Source organism: Bombina bombina, chromosome 4 (genome assembly GCF_027579735.1).
Source record: "Bombina bombina isolate aBomBom1 chromosome 4, aBomBom1.pri, whole genome shotgun sequence".
Lineage (NCBI taxonomy): Eukaryota > Metazoa > Chordata > Amphibia > Anura > Bombinatoridae > Bombina > Bombina bombina.
The window spans coordinates 274,003,925-274,026,459 of NC_069502.1; the positions used below are offsets into that span (position 1 = coordinate 274,003,925).

General features: G+C 39.2%; 1 protein-coding gene across 2 annotated transcripts in view; it reads right to left on the reverse strand.

The window, feature by feature from the left end:
• SERPINE2 (serpin family E member 2) overlaps positions 1-22,535 on the reverse strand; it is a 212,129-nt gene that overhangs the window by 77,122 nt on the left and 112,472 nt on the right. For both annotated transcript variants that reach the window (XM_053709970.1, XM_053709969.1), the window contains exons 2-3: positions 10,086-10,363; positions 191-418 (exon numbers count right to left, since the gene is read on the reverse strand). In XM_053709970.1, coding sequence (XP_053565945.1) covers positions 191-418; positions 10,086-10,341 — 484 coding nt within the window. In that variant the 5' untranslated portion in view covers positions 10,342-10,363. The remainder of the gene's footprint in view (positions 1-190; positions 419-10,085; positions 10,364-22,535) is intronic.

Sequence of the window (22,535 nt, forward strand, 5' to 3'; positions counted from 1 at the left end):
ATATTTGAGGTAAATATCTTCCTATCTTTAGGTGATATTTTCTTGTCGGATGTTTACAATTATGTCCCTTTAAGTTAACAAAGAAAATGTTGACTATTGGCTGCTGAGGGAAAAGGAAAAACCTAAATCTATGAGCCTCCCAATAAACAAAGTTTATTATGCATACTTGTAAAAAGCAAAAATATCTCACCCTTGGTTTCATTTTTCACCCAGTGGTTTATAGTAGAAGCTGCTGTACTTTTATCCTCAAAGTCAACACTTCTGACTTCACTGTGAAATACTTCTTTATTCCTGGTGATAAAGGAGTTCTCCATTTTGAACTTACTGTTGACAAACACAGCATTTGCCGAAGTGACAATATCCTTGTTCTTCTTTGAGTTTATTGCTTTATTTATCTTCTTTAGTGCTTTATAAACCTCTAAAAAAGACAGAAATACCAATTTTTATATTTCTTTAAATATGCATAATGTTTGCAGTTTAATAATCAGTTTTAGCCACCAAAGACAATTCTAATGGTAGGCTACACTCTTCTACAACTTCTAACATTATTTATTGTGTCAACTAAATAATTAGTAGATTTAAAAATGTATTAAAGGGCCAGTAAACCCACCAAATAATTTTATATAATTCTGCACATAGTGCAGAATTATATAACATTAGTTTAGCACCAGCTTTCTAAAGCAAAGGACTGCACAGATATTTTCCTACGAAAACATAAATTATGCTTACCTGATCATTTCATTTCCATCTGTACGAGGAGAGTCCACAGCTTCATTCATTACTTGTGGGAATACAGAACCTGGCAATCAGGAGGAGGCAAAGACACCCCAGCCAAAGGCTTAAATACCTCCCCTACTCCCCTCATCCCCCCAGTCATTCTGCAGGAACAGTAGGAGAAATATCAGGGTACAAATGGTGCCAGAAGAAAAACAAAAGCAATTTGGGTCCACCCAACAGAGAACTGGGCGCGAGCCGTGGACTCTCCTTGTACAGATGGAAATTAAATTATCAAGTAAGCATCATTTATGTTTTCCATCTTAATACGAGAAGAGTCCACGGCTTCATTCATTACTTGTGGGAAACAAATACCCAAGCTCTCTAGAGGACATTGAATGAAAACAGGAGGGTAAAAAGGAGGCGGACCCTATTCTGAGGGCACCACAGCCTGCAAAACCTTTCTCCCAAAAGCTGCTTCAACCGAAGCAAACACATCAAATTTGTAAAATTTTGTAAACGTATGTAAGGAGGACCAGGTAGCTGCCTTACAAATCTGCTCCATAGAGGCCTCATTCTTGAAGGCCCAAGAAGAAACCACAGCTCTAGTTGAGTGGTTCATAATCCTCTGAGGAGGCTTATGTCCCACTATCTCATAAGTTAAGCAAATCATGCTCTTTAGCCAAAAAGATAAGGAAGTAGAAGAAGCCTTCTGTCCTTTGTGCTTCCCAGAATAGACAACAAACAATGCTGAAGTCTGTCTGAAATCCTTTGTAGCCTTAAGGTAACATTTCAAAGTTCGAACCACATCCAAGTTATGAAGTAACCGTTCCTTTGAAGACAAAGGTTTAAGACACAAAGAAGGAACTAAAATCTCCTGATTAATGTTGCAATCAGGCACAACCTTATAGAGAAAACCCAACCCAGTGCGAAGGACAGCCTTATCAGCATGAAAAACCAGGTAAGGAGGCTCACATTGCAAGGCCGCTAACTCAAAGACTCTGCCTGCCGAAGCAATAGCCAATAGAAAAAGAACCTTCCAAGACAGAATTTTAATGTCAAGAGAATGCATAGGCTCAAACGGAGCCCTCTGCAAAACCCTAAGAACCAGATTCAAACTCCAAGGTGGAGCAGAATGTCTGAAGACAGGCTTGATCCTGGATAGAGCCTGAACAAAGGACTGTATATCATGAAGCCCAGTGAGCTTCTTGTGCAACAACACAGATAGAGCCGAAATTTGTCCCTTTAAGGAACTGGCGGTAAGTCCCTTCTCCAAACCATCCTGGAGGAAGGAAAGTATCCTGGATACCCTGACCTTATGCCAGGGAAATCCATGAGTCTCACACCAGAGTAAGTAAGTCCTCCATACCTTATATACCTTAGTTGCGTCGGGTGACCGGCTTCCTGGCTTGAATGAGAGTATCCATCACACTCTCAGAAAACCCTCTCCTGGCTAAGACTAAGCGTCCAATCTCCACGCAGTCAGCCTCCGAGATTTTGATGCACAAAGGGGCCCTCTACCAGCAGATCTCTGGAACATGGCAACCTCCATGGAGGAGACAATGACATCCCCACACCACATCCTCCGCGGCCACGACGGAGCAATCAGAATAGTTGAAGCTTGCTCCTGCTTGATGCGGGCCACTACTCAAGGTGCAATTAGTACAGTGGGAATATGAAGACTAGGTTGAATCCCCAAGGCACTGCTAAGGCATCTATCAGTTCTGCCTGGGGATCCTTGGACCGCAACCCATATCTGGGTAGCTTGAAGTTGAGTCTGGATGCCGTGAGATCTATCTCCGACGTCCCCCATCTGCTGCAAATCTCCACAAACACTCCAGGGTGAAGAGACCATTCCCCCGGATGAAACTATTGTCTGCTGAGAAAATCCACTTCCCAGATGTCCACATCCGGGATGTGGATCGCTGACAGCGAACAGTTGTGGGTCCCTGCCCACCCAGACTAGGAGATACTTCCCTCATGGCTAGGGAGCTTCTTGTTCCCCCCCTGATGGTTGATGTAAGCCACCAAGGTAATGTTGTCTGACTGGAATCTGATGAACTGAGACGAACCCAGGAGGGGCCAAGCCCTCAGAGCGTTGAAGATCACTCGAAGTTCCAGGATATTAATCAGAAGAAGCAACTCCTCCTGATTCCACCTGCTCTGTGCCTTCCTGGCACCCCAAACAGCTCCCCATCCTGAGAGGCTTGCATCCGTAGTTACAATCTCCCAGGATGGTCTCAGGAAGGATGTCCCCTGGGAGCCACCAAGAGAGGGATTCCCTTGACCTGTTGTCCAGAGAAATCTGTTGGGATAGATCCGAGTGATCGCCGTTCCATTGCCTCAGCATGCAGAACTGAAAAGGTTGTAGATGGAACCTGGTGAATGGAATGACATCTATACTGGATACCATGAGCCCAATCACCTCCATATATCAGGCCACAGATGGCCTTGAGGAGGTCTGAAGAGCAAGACAGCTGAAGGCAATTTCGCAACGTCTCTTGTTTGTCAGGAATATCTTCATGGATATGGAGTCTATTATCGTGCCCAGAAACTCTACTCTGGTACTGGGAACCAGATAACTCTTTCCTGAGTTTATCTTCCATCCATGAGATCGAAGAAGAGCTCTCGAATGGTCCTCTGCCAGCTGGCAGGATGAAGCCTGGACCAGGATGTCATCCAGATAAGGTGCTACTGCAATACCTCTGGACCTTGCCACCGCAAACAACACTCCCAGAACCTTTGTAAAGACTCTTGGAGCAGTAGCCAGACCGAAGGGGAGAGCTACAAACTGGAAGTGCTGGTCCAGAAAAGCGAATCTTAGGAACTTGAAGTGATCCTTGTGTATTGGCACATGAAGGTAAGCATCCTTCAAGTTTATCGTAGTCATGAACTGACCCTCTTGAACTAAGGGCAGAATAGACCTTATCGTCTCCATCTTGACAGATGGGACTGACAGAAACTTGTTTAAGCACTTTAGGTCTAGAATTGGGCGAAACGTGCCCTTCTTCTTTGGGACCACGAAAAGGTTTGAATAGTACCCTAGACCTCTTTCTGCTAGAGGTACCAGTACAATTACTCCTAGAGAGGAGAGATCCCTCACGCACTCTAGAAAGGCATCTCGTTTCTCTTACCTTGACGATAGATTTGACAAGAGGAATCTACCCCTGGGAGGGTGAGTTTTTAAACCTATCCTGTAACCCTGGGCAATAACCTCCAGAACCCAAGGATCCTGCACATCTTTCATCCAAGCCACTGCAAAAAGAGACAATCTGCCCCCTATGAGATCCAGAGACGGATCGGAGGGCCGCCTCTTTATGCCAATTTTGTCTTGACAGGCTTCTTGCTCTGCTTGGCTTTATTCCAAGACTGAGATGGTTTCCAAGATCCCTTGGACTGCTCAGGCTTTGTGGAAGGCTACTGTCATTAGGACTTGTCCGGACGAAAGGGACGAAAATTAGGACCCTTAGGTTTATTCTTCTTATCATGCGGGAGAAAGGCACCCTTGTCCCCCGTGACCATGGATATGATAGAGTCCAAGCCTGGACCAAAATGAACCTTTCCCTTAAATGGAAGGGAAAGTAATCTAGATTTGTACGTCATGTCAGCAGATAAGGTGATAAGGTGCTACTGCAATACCTCTGGACCTTGCCACCGCAAACAACACTCCAGGAACCTTCGTAAAGACTCTTGGAGCAGTAGCCAGACCGAAGGGGAGAGCTACAAACTGGAAGTGCTGGTCCAGAAAAGCGAATCTTAGGAACTTAAAGTAATCCTTGTGTATTGGCACACGAAGGTAAGCATCCTTCAAGTTTATCGTAGTCATGAACTGACCCTCTTGAACTAAGGGCAGAATAGACCTTATCGTCTCCATCTTGACCGATGGGACTGACAGAAACTTGTTTAAGCACTTTAGGTCTAGAATCGGGCGAAACGTGCCCTCCTTCTTTGGGACCACGAAAAGGTTTGAATAATACCCTAGACCTCTTTCTGCTAGAGGTACCGGTACAATTACTCCTAGAGAGGAGAGATCCCTCACGCACGCTAGAAAGGCATCTCGTTTCTCTGGTCTTGACGATAGATTTGACAAGAGGAATCTGCCCCTGGGAGGGTGAGTTTTGAAACCTATCCTGTAACCCTGGGCAATAACCTCCAGAACCCAAGGATCCTGCACGTCTTTCATCCAAGCCACCGCAAAAAGAGATAGTCTGCCCCCTATGAGATCCAGAGACGGATTGGCGGGCCGCCTCTTCATGCCGATTTTGTCTTAATAAGCTTCTTGCTCTGCTTGGCTTTATTCCAAGACTGAGATGGTTTCCAAGATCCCTTGGACTGTTCGGGCTTTGCGGCAGGCTGCTGTCATTAGGACTTGTCCGAGCGAAAGGGACAAAAATTAGGACCCTTAGGTTTATTCTTCTTATCATGCGGGAGAAAGGCACCCTTGCCCCTCGTGACCATGGATATGATAGAGTCCAAGCCTGGACCAAAAAGAACCTTTCCCTTAAATGGAAGGGAAAGTAATCTATATTTGTACTTCATGTCAGCAGACCACAACTTCAATCACAGGGCCTTCCGGACCAGAACAGAAAAGCCTGATGTTTTGGCATTCAAGCAAATAATCTGCATATTTGTATCACAGATAAATGAATTAGCTACCCTCAGGGCCTTAATTCTTTCCTGTATCTCATCGAGGGGAGTCTCTACCTCGATCATCTCGGGCAGAAAGTCACACCAACAGGTAGCTGCTCCCGCCACCGCAGCGACTGCTGCTGCATGCTGAAATACGAACCCTGTGTGCTGAAACATCTTTCTTAACAGGGTTTCTAATTTCTTATCCATGGGTACCTTAAACGACAAACTATCCTCGAGTGGGATAGTGGTGCGATTAGCGAGCGTGGATAAAACTCCATCCACCTTAGGGACAGATCCCCACAATTCTAGCTGAGCATCAGGAACCGGAAACAATTTCTTAAACGAAGAAGAAAGGAAGAAAGACGAACCAAGTCTCTCCCATTCATTCTTTATAATATTCGCCATCTTTACAGGAACCAGGAAAGTCTGGGGGACCACCCTCAAACTTTATCAAGCTTAGGAATAGAAGGTACCTCTGGTAACTTCGGTTCCAGAACCTCTAGGGTAGCCAACACCGCTTTAAATAAAAAGCATAAGTGCTCCATCCTAAACCTAAAGTCTGGTTCCTCTGCAGCCGGAGGCTTAGAGGCTGCAGATTCCGACCCAGAGAAAGAGTCCCCTGAAGTATCGGAATCCTTTGCATCAGCAGATAATCTAGTCTCAGATACATCCAACGGAGTAGATGACCCCTTGGAAGGATAGCAATGTTTAACCTTTCGCTTGCGCTTAGCAGGGCGAGGAAAAGCACTGAAGGCCGCAGACACCGCCGTTTGCAACTTATCAGCAAAATCAGGCGGCCACAGGGCCCCTCCCGCAGGAGGATTAATAGTGCACTGGGGAGCTGCATGTGTAATCAGAGATGATTGTAGGGAACGCACCTTGCGGGACAGAGATCCCTCAGAGGTGGACTGCTCAGTGGTACTAAACATCTTGTTCTTTTTAGATATCACTATTTTATCAAAGCATGTGGAACATAGTTGAGCAGGCAGGTATACCGTAGCCTCCTCACAATAAACACAGGCATTAGATTTAGGCAAAGAGGGAGTACCCTCTAATGCATCAAAGTCCTCCATAGCTTGCGCCTCTTATATGGACTATAGAAAAAATAAATGGCACCTTTATACCCCAATGGCCAGGGCACTCACCACCTCCTATGACACAGGCCCACAGAGAAACCGCTTTCGTCTCCTGCAACCGACTGTCAGGAAAAAGAAGAGAATGAGGCCACACAGGACCGCCCCTGCAGTCGAGAAAAAAGCGTGCCAACCTAAACAGGCTGCACAGTAATCAAAAAGTAGTCAGAGCCAGACTGTTCACACACTGCCAGCGCCACAGCTCACACATGTCGCAGCAAAAAAAAAACAAAAAAACAATCATGTATAAATCCCCCCCTGTTCAATAATCCTCTTTCAGAGATATTACCCTTGATTCTATACAGATAAAAGGAGTCACACTGTGACCCTGTCTTCTTGCGTTATCATTACAGGTATAAAAAATGAAACAATCTTACCAGAAACTACGCCGTGGAACAGGAACACGGCCTCTCAAGTTTTACAGTGTTGTAGCATCGCTCCTGACATGGATTTGAGTGATAGAAAGCAGGCAGTGAAACTCGTCAACACCGATTGCTTAAGGAGCTGTTAATACGAGTCTGGATGGTTTCGCAGAAAGACTCTCCCTAACATTCGTCAATGCTCTCACTGAGAGGCTGACAAGACTACTAAAAACTCCAGTCCCATTCAGAAGAGCAATGCCATCCATAAGAGACTATTCCGAATCTTCTGACACTTCTCTGCCATCCTCCTGTGACAAAAGGCAAAGAAAGACTGGGGGATGAGGGGAGTGGGGGAGGTATTTAAAAGGGACAGTCTACACTGAAATTAAGTTTAACTGTACAGATTTATTACCTTCTATAATGCTCCTTCATCTGGTACCCCATACTGCAGGACCAACGGCAAATTACATTTTTAAACAAAATCTCCATTACTCAGCCGTTAGGAAATGGCCATCTGATTCCACCCCATGCTTCTTCTTCCCTCTTGTCATTTTTTTGTGCATTTCTTGTTATCCTCGTTCTCATTAGTGTGCGTGACAACACAGCGCCGTTCGTGTGACATTGCACATGCTCAGTTATTCAGGGAGAAATTTGAGTATAGGACAGTGGAGGATTATAATTAAATGCAAACAAGTTAGGGCATCATCACTACGTGTCTTTTTATAGTGCATCGATTATGGTTCATTGGGAATTTAAAATAAAATAATCAATTGGGGGGAAAAAAAGTTAGTGTAATGTTTATGGTTTGTGGGTACTGGGTAAGGAGGCAGGGTGCGTGCTGGTTTGCGGTGCTTATAAACTTGCTTAAAGTATTATCAGTGTATTGGTGCAGTTGAAATCTTTTGTGGGCAAGTATTCTTAGCACCAATACAATGATAATGCAATGATAAAAAAAACAGACCCGCTCAGTAGAGCCAGGAGCAGCATTCTGTAAAATTAATTTTCGTAGGAAAATCTGTGCAATCCTTTGCTTCATGGTGCTAAGCTAATGTTATATTACTCTGCACTATGTGCAGAATTATAGAACATTATTTGGTGGGTTTACTGGCCCTTTAATGTCCCAACTGAAGGAACACAAACCAGCTGATCCAGAAGTATACACTGTATACCATCTAGTATTAAAGTGAATGTAAATTTTGATAAAGTGCCCGTGAAAATACTTACCTATTAATCTTGACTGCCGCTCCAGCTTCCCCCGGTCGTCACAAGCTTCTTCCTACGTCAGAAATGATGGATCGGTCATCCTCCAATCACGGCTTCCCCACCGGGGGAATCAGTGTCTGATTCAACACCATGATTGGAGGAAGCCGGATTCCTCATTTTAGACCCAGGAAGAGGCTTTGCGACTGGTGGAGGAAGCGATGCGGCGGCTGTCAAGATTAAAAAGTAAGTATTTTCACAACGCGAGTGAAATGTAAATTTTGATGAATTAAAGTGCCCCTGTTTTTAATCGAATTTTTAAAAACAGGGCACTTTATCATCAAAATTTACATTCACTTTAAGCAGTGATGTGCCTAGGAGGAGTTAAATATTCAATATGCACAACAAATCCAGCACACTATAATTCATGCGGACACAGTGACATTTAATAATATGCTTTAAAATGTAGGTCTGCTTGAGCAGAAAAAAAGGAGAATCAGTAATCTACCTTAAAGGCACAGTGTACTGTAAAACTAGTTTCCCATTAATGAGTTTCCAACTACTTGTTATACTAGCTGCATAATTTAAAATGTATGTGAAATTGTTTGTTTAGGTTTACCTTTGTTTATGAAATAGATTTTATTTTCGATTTGAAAGCACAATTCAATCAAAGGGGTTGAGTATACAGGGAGAGTAGACCTTGTAGACCTCATATATCGCTCTATCTATCTAGCTATACACATAACACATTCAAAGTTTTCCTTATCTTATATCTCACTGTATTCACAAAGACCAATTGGAACAATTGAAATTAAATATGTGATTACCCTCACCACACTTGGAGTGTGATTTGTTCTTCCCCATGTTGTGTGATTTGTTCTTAATTATCCCTTTTTCCTGCTGGAGAGTATTAACTGTTTACAAATTGCTCCTTTACCTTTATGCTGGCATTTTAATTAGCTACTGTGACACCCCCACATATACTGGACATTAGTTTTACCTTAATGAGTTATTATACTAGCAATGAGTTGTTATACCAGAAGCAGAGTATAAAATCTAGGAGAAATTGCTTCTTTAGGTTTATTTTTGTACATGAAATGCCTGGTTTTGTTCTTTGACACCACAACCCATTAGAATGCCAAGTTGAAGGGAAATCAGATCTCCTTATTTTATTGTGTTCTGTTCATAAAGATACTTCTTATCTTATCTCTGTCTGTATACCAAAGACCAAATACTTAGAGAGAACAATTGAAACATTAACATTTTATTACTTATCTTTCCTATCCCCCACTTTACATAGCTTTTCTATATCTAATACTTATGTATTGGACCTTTACAATACAGGTAGCCCTCCGTTTATGCAGGAGTGTTGTTCCCGGAGGAAATAGTTGTAAAAAAACTAATTCTGTGTAAAATAAACCCAGTTATTTAATGTAAGTATGCACACAGACATACACTTCCTGTTAGCTTCAATATCAGAAAGGCCAGCATGCAAAAATATTTTTAATATGTTACTGCTCTTATTTGCATGATAGCAATTTTTTTTACAGTTCACTGTACTGGCCCTTTAAGTAAACAACAAATGGCAAACTACTCACATGTGCTGTACACAGTATTGCAGTGCTGTACTATAAATGCAGGTGGCAAAAACTCTTCTTTAATTCTTTTGTTTTAAGCTAAGGAGCCTGTGGAATAAATTCCTGAATAGTGGTCATGTGATTACTATTAAACAGGCGCTATTGTGAAACGGCTTAAATTGAACCGTTGTAAAACAAGGGCTACCTGTATATGAATAATGGGGGGAAAGTTACAATAAAGAAGTTTAATTCTAGGAAATGTGGTTCCTGTAATGGGTTAGGCCCTGATCTAGATAAAAAAAAAAATAGAACTCCCCTCCCAAGAACAATTGCAAATTAGACAAACAGTATAACTAGGTAAATAGTGTCCATATCTTTATTTAAAAGAAAAAATGACAAGAACATTGAATATAAACCCCTAACAATGCTTAAACCTCAATATACACTGATGACAAAAGGCAACTAACCATTGACTTTGTACCGCATTACTGTCATCAGCTGCTTTTTAGTCTTTCCATCTGCCCCAACCTGCAACATGCCCAGGACAGAGGCAATTCCACGAGGGGACAGGACCACATTGTCAAGAGGTCTGGCTTTCACCACCTGGTTGAAGACCTGGATACCAATGTCTGATCCGAGTTCCTCCAGGTATAATAAATTGCTCTGGGACTGTACAGAGATTAAAACCACGGCTGTACATAAGAGAGAGATGAGCCTTTTCATTATCCCAATATAGGACTATAACCTGGGGGGAAAAAGCAAACTATTGATACATATTCAGGCATACTATAACCATTTAATTGTATGAATGGCTCAGTAAAATAAAAAATGTCATTTCAAACTGTTTCCATGGTTACCAGCAAACTTTTAGACTTTTCTTGATTAAATATACAAGTCTACTCTCTTTTATTAAAAGAGCAATCTACTTGAAAGTTGCTATTGTTTAAAAAAGATAGATAATTCCTTTATTACCCATTCCCCAGTTTTGCATAACCATCCCTGTAACGCTATAAAACGTTGTGAACATGTTTGGATTTAGTGTGCATGAAGGCAAATCCCTTATAAAAACAGTCACGTCAGTGGTGAGGATGGAAACATATTGCAATAGATTCCTTTGAATCTCATCATTAAAGGGACACTAAACCAAAAATTTGTCTTTCATGATTCAGGTAGACTAGAGAATACAATTTTAAGCAACATTCTAATTTACTTAATTCTTTAGATATCCTTTGTTGAAGAAATAGCAATGCACATTGGTGAGCCAATCACATGAGGCATCTATGTGCAGCCACCAATCAGCAGCTACTGAGCCTATCTAGATATGCATTTCAACAAAGAATATCAAGAGAATGAAGCAAATTAGATAATAGAAGTAAATTAGAACGTTGCTTAAAATTGCATGCTCTTTCTAAATTTTGAAAGAAAAAATTTGGGTTTCGTGTTCCTTTGAGCAATCACATTTGAAAACCCGGTTATTATGTTCTGTTAGAGACAATCACAAGAGCTTGAGTGTGACTTAGAATCAAACATTAAAAGAAATAGATTGCTTTACGTAAATTTGTAGATGTTGTGGCCCTAAAGTGACTTTTCTTACAAATCTTCTTAGCTGTACAGGATATCACATACTCAACACATATACCTAAGTAAATGCATGCCTTGTCCACTGCAAACGGCCTATACAATAGTGATGAATAGAGCTTTAATGAGTCTATAGCATGTATGCTTATACACCTCTACAATGTCTACTGTAGGGATGGGCAAATGTGCTGAAAATGTAATGTGTTTGGTAGAATAAATAGTCCTGTGGACATCGGTTTTGAAAAATCGAATGTTGATAAGAATGAAAATCCATTAAAATTCGGTAATCGAATGTTGTTTCTGGTTTTCGAATGTTACTTTTGTTTTCAAATGTTCATAATTAGTTCAAATATCCACATTTGAAATTTTGAATGTAACATTCGATTAAACAAATACTATTTGGATGTTCAATAGTTCAAATGTGGTTGAGAATTTAGTAAATTGATACAAATATATTAATACAAATATTTCTATTTTGAATATTGTATAACTCAAATATTACATTTAAAGAGAGCATTAGAAATACATACATATATATATATATACATACATACACACAGATTTGAATTTTTCAAATTCAAATCAAATTTTTAGAAAAATTTGAGTAGAATTTTACGTTTAAAGAAAACATTAGAAATACTATTACATGTAAAGAATGTTAAAATGTTGTACAAACATTCGAAATTCAAAACAAACGTGTTAAAATTCTTTTCATTTTTCTAATGTTGCGAAACATTCGCCCATCCCTAGTTTACTGTAGCCATTTCAGAGTGTCTTGCGCATCTGCAAGATAATAGACTGTTTCTATGTGTTTTACAAATTTGCTTTTACATAGTTGACCAAATGTTTACATCTAGTATCCAAAGTATCATTTTGAGGCTTTACCAAGTGCCTTGAGGTGTCAAATTTGAAAAGTCAAAACTGGCATTGAAAAGTCTCTCGAAGATGGATAGTAATCACCAAGTACTTTTCAGACCAATAATAAAAATAGGGCTTTAGCGAGGAGATGAAAATACGATTGTTTCTGTGATAGCGGTGAATCAAAAAGTGGCCTTTTTTAGCCAGAAAGATAGTCAAAAATTCCCCAGCTGATTGATTGTAATCAACCCCATAGATATTATTAGTATTATACTTTATTTATATAACGCCAAAAAATTCTGCAGCGCTGTCCATGGGTACAAATGATAAAAGTACAAAGATGATACAATATTTGTAAGAGACAAGACAAAATATATCAAACAAACACATACAGAAAGAATGGAGGGCCCTATTCCAGTGGGAACTTACAATCTAGAAGGGTAGGAGCGCGAGGAACAGGAGGTGAGGACTGCAAGGGTGAATAGATTTTTTATTTTTTTAACATTTGTTGAGCCCACAAATTTCAGCAAATTCTTTCTGCATGCTATTCGGGAATTTCAAGTGTGTTTAAAAAGCCTTGAATCTAGGCATTTAATATGTAAGCAGTGATTCAGGTAATAGTTCCCTAAAACCTCAAAGGGAGATCTAAAACTTAAACTCATTTATAAATGCATAGTATAAATAATCAATTAAGCAATGCATTACCAAAAAAAATCTGCTTAAGAAATCTAAAATACAGCAACAGTAGAAAAAATTTATATACACAGAATTTTTTTTATTACTTATTATAACCTTTCACATATTTTTGGAGGATATGTTAATATTCATATTCAGCATCAATAAGCATTAAGAAGATGCTAAATCCTAGCATTTTAAAAACACTAGGATTTACTATCGAAACAAATAAAGGGCACTTTCATTCATAAAGTATAAGATACTTAGGCCTAGATTTGGAGTTCGGCGGTAGCCGTCAAAACCAGCGTTAGAGGCTCCTAACGCTGGTTTTGGCCGCCCGCTGGTATTTGGAGTCAGTGATTAAAGGGTCTAACGCTCACTTTGCAGCCGCGACTTTTCCATACCGCAGATCCCCCTACGCCATTTGCGTAGCCTATCTTTTCAATGGGATCTTTCTAACGCCGGTATTTAGAGTCGTTTCTGCAGTGAGCGTTAGAGCTCTAACGACAAGATTCCAGCCGCCTGAAAATAGCAGGAGTTAAGAGCTTTCTGGCTAACGCCGGTTTATAAAGCTCTTAACTACTGTACCCTAAAGTACACTAACACCCATAAACTACCTATGTACCCCTAAACCGAGCTCCCCCCACATCGCCGCCACTCGATTAAAAATTTTAACCCCTAATCTGCCGACCGCCACCTACGTTATACTTATGTACCCCTAATCTGCTGCCCCTAACACCGCCGACCCCTGTATTACATTTATTAACCCCTAACCTGCCCCCCACAACATCGCCGCCAGCTGCTTAAAATAATTAACCCCTAATCTTCCGACCGCAAAGCGCCGCCACCTACGTTATCCCTATGTACCCCTAATCTGCTGCCCCTAACACCGCCGACCCCTATATTATATTTATTAACCCCTAATCTGCCCCCCACAACGTCGCCGACACCTACCTACACTTATTAACCCATAATCTGCCGAGCGGACCTGAGCGCTACTATAATAAAGTTATTAACCCCTAATCCGCCTCACTAACCCTATCATAAATGGTATTAACCCCTAATCTGCCCTCCCTAACATCGCCGACACCTACCTTCAATTATTAACCCCTAATCTGACGACCGGAGCTCACCGCTACTCTAATAAATGTATTAACCCCTAAAGCTAAGTCTAACCCTAATACTAACACCCCCCTAACTTAAATATAATTTACATATAACGAAATAAATTAACTCTTATTAAATAAATTAATCCTATTTAAAGCTAAATACTTACCTGTAAAAAAAACCCTAATATAGCTACAATATAAATTATAATTATATTATAGCTATTTTAGGATTAATATTTATTTTACAGGCAACTTGGTATTTATTTTAACTAGGTACAATAGCTATTAAATAGTTAAGAACTATTTAATAGTTACCTAGTTAAAATAATTACTAAATTACCTGTAAAATAAATCCTAACCTAAGATATAATTAAACCTAACACTACCCTATCAATAAAATAATTAAATAAACTACCTACAATTACCTACAATTAACCTAACACTACACTATCAATAAATTAAATAAACACAATTGCTACAAATAAATACAATTAAATAAACTAGCTAAAGTACAAAAAATAAAAAAGAACTAAGTTACAGAAAATAAAAAAATATTTACAAACATAAGAAAAATATTACAACAATTTTAAACTAATTACACCTACTCTAAGCCCCCTAATAAAATAACAAAGCCCCCCAAAATAAAAAATTCCCTACCCTATTCTAAATTAAAAAAGTTACAAGCTCTTTTACCTTACCAGCCCTGAACAGGGCCCTTTGCGGGGCAAGCCCCAAGAATTTCAGCTCTTTTGCCTGTAAAAAAAAACATACAATACCCCCCCCCCCCAACATTACAACCCACCACCCACATACCCCTAATCTAACCCAAACCCCCCTTAAATAAACCTAACACTAATCCCCTGAAGATCTTCCTACCTTGTCTTCACCATCCAGGTATCACCGATCGGTCCTGGCTCCGATATCTTCATCCAACCCAAGCGGGGGCTAGACATCCACTGAAGAAGTCCAGAAGAGGGTCCAAAGTCTTCCTCCTATCCGGCAAGAAGAGGACATCCGGACCGGCAAACATCTTCTCCAAGCGGCATCTTCGATCTTCTTCCATCCGGTGCGGAGCGGGTCCATCTTGAAGCAGGCGACGCGGATCCATCCTCTTCTTCCGATGTCTCCCGACGAATGACGGTTCCTTTAAGGGACGTCATCCAAGATGGCGTCCCTCGAATTCCGATTGGCTGATAGGATTCTATCAGCCAATCGGAATTAAGGTAGGAATTTTCTGATTGGCTGATGGAATCAGCCAATCAGAATCTAGTTCAATCCGATTGGCCGATCCAATCAGCCAATCAGATTGAGCTCGCATTCTATTGGCTGATCGGAACAGCCAATAGAATGCGAGCTCAATCTGATTGGCTGATTGGATCAGCCAATCGGATTGAACTTGATTCTGATTGGCTGATTCCATCAGCCAATCAGAAAATTCCTACCTTAATTCCGATTGGCTGATAGAATCCTATCAGCCAATCGGAATTCGAGGGACGCCATCTTGGATGACGTCCCTTAAAGGAACCGTCATTCGTCGGGAGACATCGGAAGAAGAGGATGGATCCGCGTCGCCTGCTTCAAGATGGACCCGCTCCGCACCAGATGGAAGAAGATCGAAGATGCCGCTTGGAGAAGATGTTTGCCGGTCCGGATGTCCTCTTCTTGCCGGATAGGAGGAAGACTTTGGACCCTCTTCTGGACTTCTTCAGTGGATGTCTAGCCCCCGCTTGGGTTGGATGAAGATATCGGAGCCAGGACCGATCGGTGATACCTGGATGGTGAAGACAAGGTAGGAAGATCTTCAGGGGATTAGTGTTAGGTTTATTTAAGGGGGGTTTGGGTTAGATTAGGGGTATGTGGGTGGTGGGTTGTAATGTTGGGGGGGGGGGGGTATTGTATGTTTTTTTTTACAGGCAAAAGAGCTGAACTTCTTGGGGCATGCCCCGCAAAGGGCCCTGTTCAGGGCTGGTAAGGTAAAAGAGCTTTGAACTTTAGTAATTTAGAATAGGGTAGGGAATTTATTATTTTGGGGGGCTTTGTTATTTTATTAGGGGGCTTAGAGTAGGTGTAATTAGTTTAAAATTGTTGTAATATTTTTCTTATGTTTGTAAATATTTTTTTATTTTCTGTAACTTAGTTCTTTTTTATTTTTTGTACTTTAGCTAGTTTATTTAATTGCATTTATTTGTAGCAATTGTGTTTATTTAATTTATTGATAGTGTAGTGTTAGGTTAATTGTAGGTAATTGTAGGTAGTTTATTTAATTATTTTATTGATAGGGTAGTGTTAGGTTTAATTATATCTTAGGTTAGGATTTATTTTACAGGTAAATTTGTTATTATTTTAACTAGGTAACTATTAAATAGTTCTTAACTATTTAATAGCTATTGTACCTAGTTAAAATAAATACCAAGTTGCCTGTAAAATAAATATTAATCCTAAAATAGCTATAATATAATTATAATTTATATTGTAGCTATATTAGGATTTATTTTACAGGTAAGTATTTAGCTTTAAATAGGAATAATTTATTTAATAAGAGTTAATTTATTTCGTTAGATGTAAATTATATTTAAGTTAGGGGGGTGTTAGTGTTAGGGTTAGACTTAGCTTTAGGGGTTAATCCATTTATTAGAATAGCGGTGAGCTCCGATCGGAAGATTAGGGGTTAATAATTGAAGTTAGGTGTCGGCGATGTTAGGGAGGGCAGATTAGGGGTTAATACTATTTATGATAGGGTTAGTGAGGCGGATTCGGGGTTAATAACTTTATTATAGTAGCGCTCAGGTCCGCTCGGCAGATTAGGGGTTAATAAGTGTAGGTAGGTGTCGGCGACGTTGTGGGAGGCAGATTAGGGGTTAATAAATATAACATAGGGGTCGGCGATGTTAGGGCAGCAGATTAGGGGTACATAGGGATAACGTAGGTTGCGGCGGTTTACGGAGCGGAAGATTAGGGGTTAAAAGTGTAATGCAGGGGTCAGCGATAGCGGGAGTGGCAGATTAGGGGTTAATAAGTGTAAGGTTAGGGGTGCTTAGACTCGGGGTACATGTTAGAGTGTTAGGTGCAGACGTAGGAAGTGTTTTCCCATAGGAAACAATGGGGCTGCGTTAGGAGCTGAACGCTGCTTTTTTGCAGGTGTTAGGTTTTTTTTCAGCTCAAACAGTCCCATTGTTTCCTATGGGGGAATCGTGCAAGAGCACGTTTTTGATGCCGGCCGCGTCCGTAAGCAACTCTGGTATCGAGAGTTGCATTTGCGGTAAAAATGCCCTACGCTCCTTTTTTGGAGCCTAACGCAGCATTTGTTTTAACTCTCGATACCAGAGTTAAATTTATGGTGCGGCCAGAAAAAAGCCCGCGGAGCGTTAACAGCCCTTTTACCGCCGAACTCCAAATCTAGGCCTTAATGTAGAAAGCCCCTTTATTTGATTCAATCGATAGCAGTTTTTAGCTGCTACAGCAGCCCACGGCTAAAAAAATTTTTGGCTAAAAGGTAACGTTTTCACCTCTTAGCCAATAGCCATGCGGTAAATGAAACTGCCCTTTATTTGTTTCGATAGTAAATCCTAGCGTTTGTAAAACGATAGGATTTTCTTTCACTTTAAATAATGCCTAAGAGCATTTTCTTATTCACTTCTGTTCTATTAAAGAAGTTTGAGGACAGTAAAAATATTGCAAATGTATCTTATTCATTAATTCTTAAAACAATAAGTTCATGATCACGAACCAGCATTGCAATAAACCTTTATTACTAGTTTGCTTGTTTTTAATAAGATAAGGTTGGCATATTCACCATTGTTTTCAAGTAGTTAACACAATGTTTAAAGTTATGTCAATTATTAAAGGGACATTAAAGTTAACATAAACTTTCATGGTTCAGTTAGAGCATGCAATTTTAAACAACTTTCCAGGTTACAACGGTTATCCAATTTTCTTCGTAGTCTTAGCATTCTTTGTCGCAGGAGCAGCATTATAGAATTGTGTCTTTTTATATGAACACTAACGGAGGCACCAACTCCTACTGCACATGTGCAAGAGTTCACAGTGTATACATGAGTCCGATTTGCTGATGGCTGTCACATGATATTGGGGACAGGAAAAAATGGAAGGATATTAAGATATTTGTAAGGAATTTTATAGTAATTACTGACTGACCTTTAAAAAAAAAACAAAAAAACTTTCCCATGTAATGTGTTCCTAATGATCCATTTTACTTTCTGGTGTTGCAAATAGCTAATTTACCTTTATTGTCAGTTGAAATATCCAATTTTGCCTTTTGGATCTGCCACATACGCTGAAAATGTCAATACTTAAATATTGTATATAAAAAAAGCTATTTAAACAAAACCCTGAAAAAGAAATAACAGACATTTTACTGTAAAATTAAATTTCCCTTAAAGGAATATGACATGATACCCAAATGTTGAAGCCCTTGAAAATGATGCCACATAGCTGTTAAAAGTAATATATAGATAGGGGGAACACTTGATATACCAACAATCAGTACAGTATAAAAGGAATTAAGATACTAAAACCAAGCTTAAGATACAATTGAAGCTATAACAGAAATTAAGATACAATTTGGTATTATAACGTGGCAGGTAGTAGTTGCGTATAGCGCAATATGATACAATAATTATAGTCCAATATAATAAGAAGTGGAACCCCAAAAAAGGGTGATATTCAGGTCCAGGCAGCTGTCTGATGGATAAAGGCCACAATCCAGGATCAATAATCTGTATATGAAAAAAGATGACATAAGCGCCACATGGCCTAGTACTGTATAGAAAATATAAAATTCAGTATGTAAGGTATTACACTCACATTTAAGTGGGCACCTCTAGCGGTGCTGGTAAAGCAAGCTGGTATCAAACAGTCACCCAGCAGACTGATCTCCGGTGTGATAGCAGCGATCTGTAGATCATGCGAAGAAAGCAAACACATGCGCCAATATGGCCTAGTACTGTAAAGCTGAGACAGATGTAGTATCAATACAAGTTACACCTCTCTTGATGCATTAGAGGCAGGCTGGAATCTAACAGTCACCCAGCAGACTGACCTCTGGTGTGTTGTGTGAAGCTCCAATGGGTCAGGATACAAGAAGCAAATGATTCAAAAAAAGGGGTGTGCATCAACCAAGATGCAAATTGGAATAAAAAGTATGGCAGCAAGTAGATAAGTAAAAACTTACTTTAATAAAAATCATAAAACAAGCAACGCATTTCTCAACCACTTATGACTGTTTCATCAGGCTTAAATACAAAGGATATACAATATATAAAACCACTTGCCATATATATATACCATACTAAATATCTGATACAAAGAAAAACACCTGAGGTGGGTGTCAACCAATTAAGCATCTCATAGCAACAGAATATAAACAAAGTAAAATGTTGTTGGTCATAATGCAAAATGAGAAGCACATGAAATTATACATTTTATAATAATATATTCAACAGATATAAAATAGATCATTATGATTTTGTATATGTATGATGCTCCCCAAAAGGAGGATAAAAATGCAGCAAACAGGTTTATCATTGCTATCAAGCGTTGCCACACCAATCATTTAAATAAAATAAAGATATTAACATATGAACATATAAATACCAACCCACATGTGTGCACATGTATATGTATGTATGTATGTATGTATGTATGTATGTATGTATATATATGTATACATACATATATACATACATATACATATATACATACACACATATACACACACATATACATACACACACACATACATATACACACACACACACACACACACATATACAGTGGATATAAAAAGTCTACACACCCCTGTTAAAATGTCAGGTTTCTGTGATGTAAAAAAATGAGACAAAGATAAATCATTTTAGAACTTTTTCCACCTTTAATGTGACCTATAAACTGTACAACTCAATAGAAAAACAAACTGAAGTTAGGTGGAGGCAAGAAAACAAAAAAAACTATAACAGGTTCAACAAGCTCCATTTGGAGCTTGATAATTCGGCTCCTTTGCATTGGTGGAGCTAATAAAGATAAATATCCCACCTTGGCAAAATTGGCAAAACCCTACTTATGCATCTCAGGCACCTCCACTGTAGCTGAGCACCTCTTCTCTGCTGCAGGCAAAATAACTGCAAAAAAAGAGCCAGCCTCAGCCAGGTGCATGTGGTCATTTTTGTATTTCAATGCAAAGTTTCTGTAAGAACGAATAAGAGAATGTTATAAACAGTGACAATCTACCTCTTTCTAGGTCTACCTCTTTTCAAAAAGTTTGTGGTTATTTTGCTTAATTATCAAAATGTGTCCAATTTTTAAGCAGCAGACCAAACAGTTGTGTTAATGTAAAGTTTTACTCTGAAGTTTTATATTTGAAACACTCTGTATGTGGATTTTATTTTAAAACATTAATTTTTTTTAATCCGATTAGTCTATTAATCGAAAAAACAATCGTCTGATCAATTATGAAAATAATCATTAGTTGCAGCCCACCGCTATTTCATATACAAAAACAAGCCTAAAGACAAAACATAATACAGTAAACTCCCAGTTACCCGGCACCCATGGGGATTGGTAGATTTTGAATAAGTGTAGTTTATATTAAAAATAGGCCTAACTAGTTCTATATCCCATACTATACTATAAACACTGTATTTACTTGATATTAATATTTGAATACATACAATAATAATTAATATTAATGCTGCCTCCGTGCAGTACCGGGCACCCAGTGGCAGCATGATGTCTAATTCTTAGACTGCCTTGTGCTTTCAACAACATCTGGCACGTGCAGACACAGTCATGTTATTTCCCTACTCAGTTTAATGAGGTTTACTATCAAATCTCACAAGATTTAATTGAAATCTTGTGAGATCACAGTAAAGCAAAGTGTGACATCAGCACAGATTAAGCCGATTGGGTGTTTTATTTATTTTTTTACATGCAGCTGACAGTAGCTGAAGGATAACTATTCACAGAGCAATTACTGTTGCAAGATTAAGAAATGTTGAGGTAAAACATCTGCATCTTTTACATAGAGATGTTCAGATATTTTCTTGTCAGGTTTTTTTCAGATATGCTGAAAAAACAATCAAATATACTGTAAATTAAAATGAACACTAACTTTGCTCCACAGCTTTCTTTCTCTATAGTGGGCTGTCAAAGGTGAAAGCAAGCCATTTTAATGCCACTAGACCCTACATAACTGCTCTTGAAAGTTGTTGAAAGCACAAGGCAGTCTAAGAATTAGACATCATGCTGCCACTGGGTGCCCGTTACTGCACGGAGGCAGCATTAATATTAATTATTATTGTATGTATTCAAATATTAATATCAAGTAAATACAGTGTTTATAGTAAAGTATAGGTTATAGAACTAGTTAGGCCTATTTTTAATACTAACTCTCAAGCAACCAGAAACTACACTTATCCAAAATCTACCAATCCCCATGGGTGCCGAGTAACTGGGAGATAACTGTATTATGTTTTGTCTTTAGGTTTGTTTTTTGTATATGAAATAGCGGTGGGCTGCAACTAATGATTATTTTCATAATCGATCAGACGATTAATTTTTTTTTTTATCCGATTAGTCGATTAATCGAAAAAACAATGTTTTTAAAATAAAATCCACATACTGAGTGTTTCAAATATAAAACTTCAGAGTAAAACTTTACATTAACACAACTGTTTGATCTGCTGCTTAAAAATTGGACACATTTTTATAATTAAGCAAAATAACCACAAACTTTTTGAAAAGAGGTAGACCTAAAAAGAGGTAGATTGTCACTGTTTATAACATTCTCTTATTCGTTCTTACAGAAACTTTGCATTGAAATACAAAAATGACCACATGCACCTGGCTGAGGCTGGCTTTTTTTTGCAGTTATTTTGCCTGCAGCAGAGAAGAGGTGCTCAGCTACAGTGGAGGTGCCTGAGATGCATAAGTAGGGTTTTGCCAATTTTGCCAAGGTGGGATAATTATCTTTATTAGCTCCACCAATGCAAAGGAGCCAAATTATCAAGCTCCAAATGGAGCTTGATGTCCCTGTTTACAGGCGAGCCTGCTGCTAGGAGGCAGCGGACATAAATCAACCCGATCGAATATGATCGAAAACCGATTGGCCGCAAATCTGCAGGGGGAGGCATTGCACAAGCAGTTCACAAGAACTGCTTGTGCAATGATAAATGCATTCAGCATATGCTGTCAACATTTATCGATGTGCGGCAGACATGATACGCTACATCAGTGTTTTTCAACCTGTGTGCTGATAGATCCTCAGGTGTGCCGCGGCAGACTGACAACAGTGCGGGGTGTCCCTCTTTCAAATTTTTAAATATTGGTAGGTATGTGACAGGCTCATCAGGCATCATTTACAACCATGACATTGACATTCATTCACAGACAATCATTACGATTGTTTGTGAATGAATGTCAATATGTCATGTATAGTTTGTAGGAGGCATGGCATGACAGCACAGTACAGTGTGTATATATATATATATATATATATATACACATATACATACATATATATATACACATATATATATATATATATATATATATACATATATATACATACATACATATATACATACATATATATATATATATATATATATATATACATACATATACATACATATACATACATATACATACATATACATACTGTATATATATCCTGTATTAGGC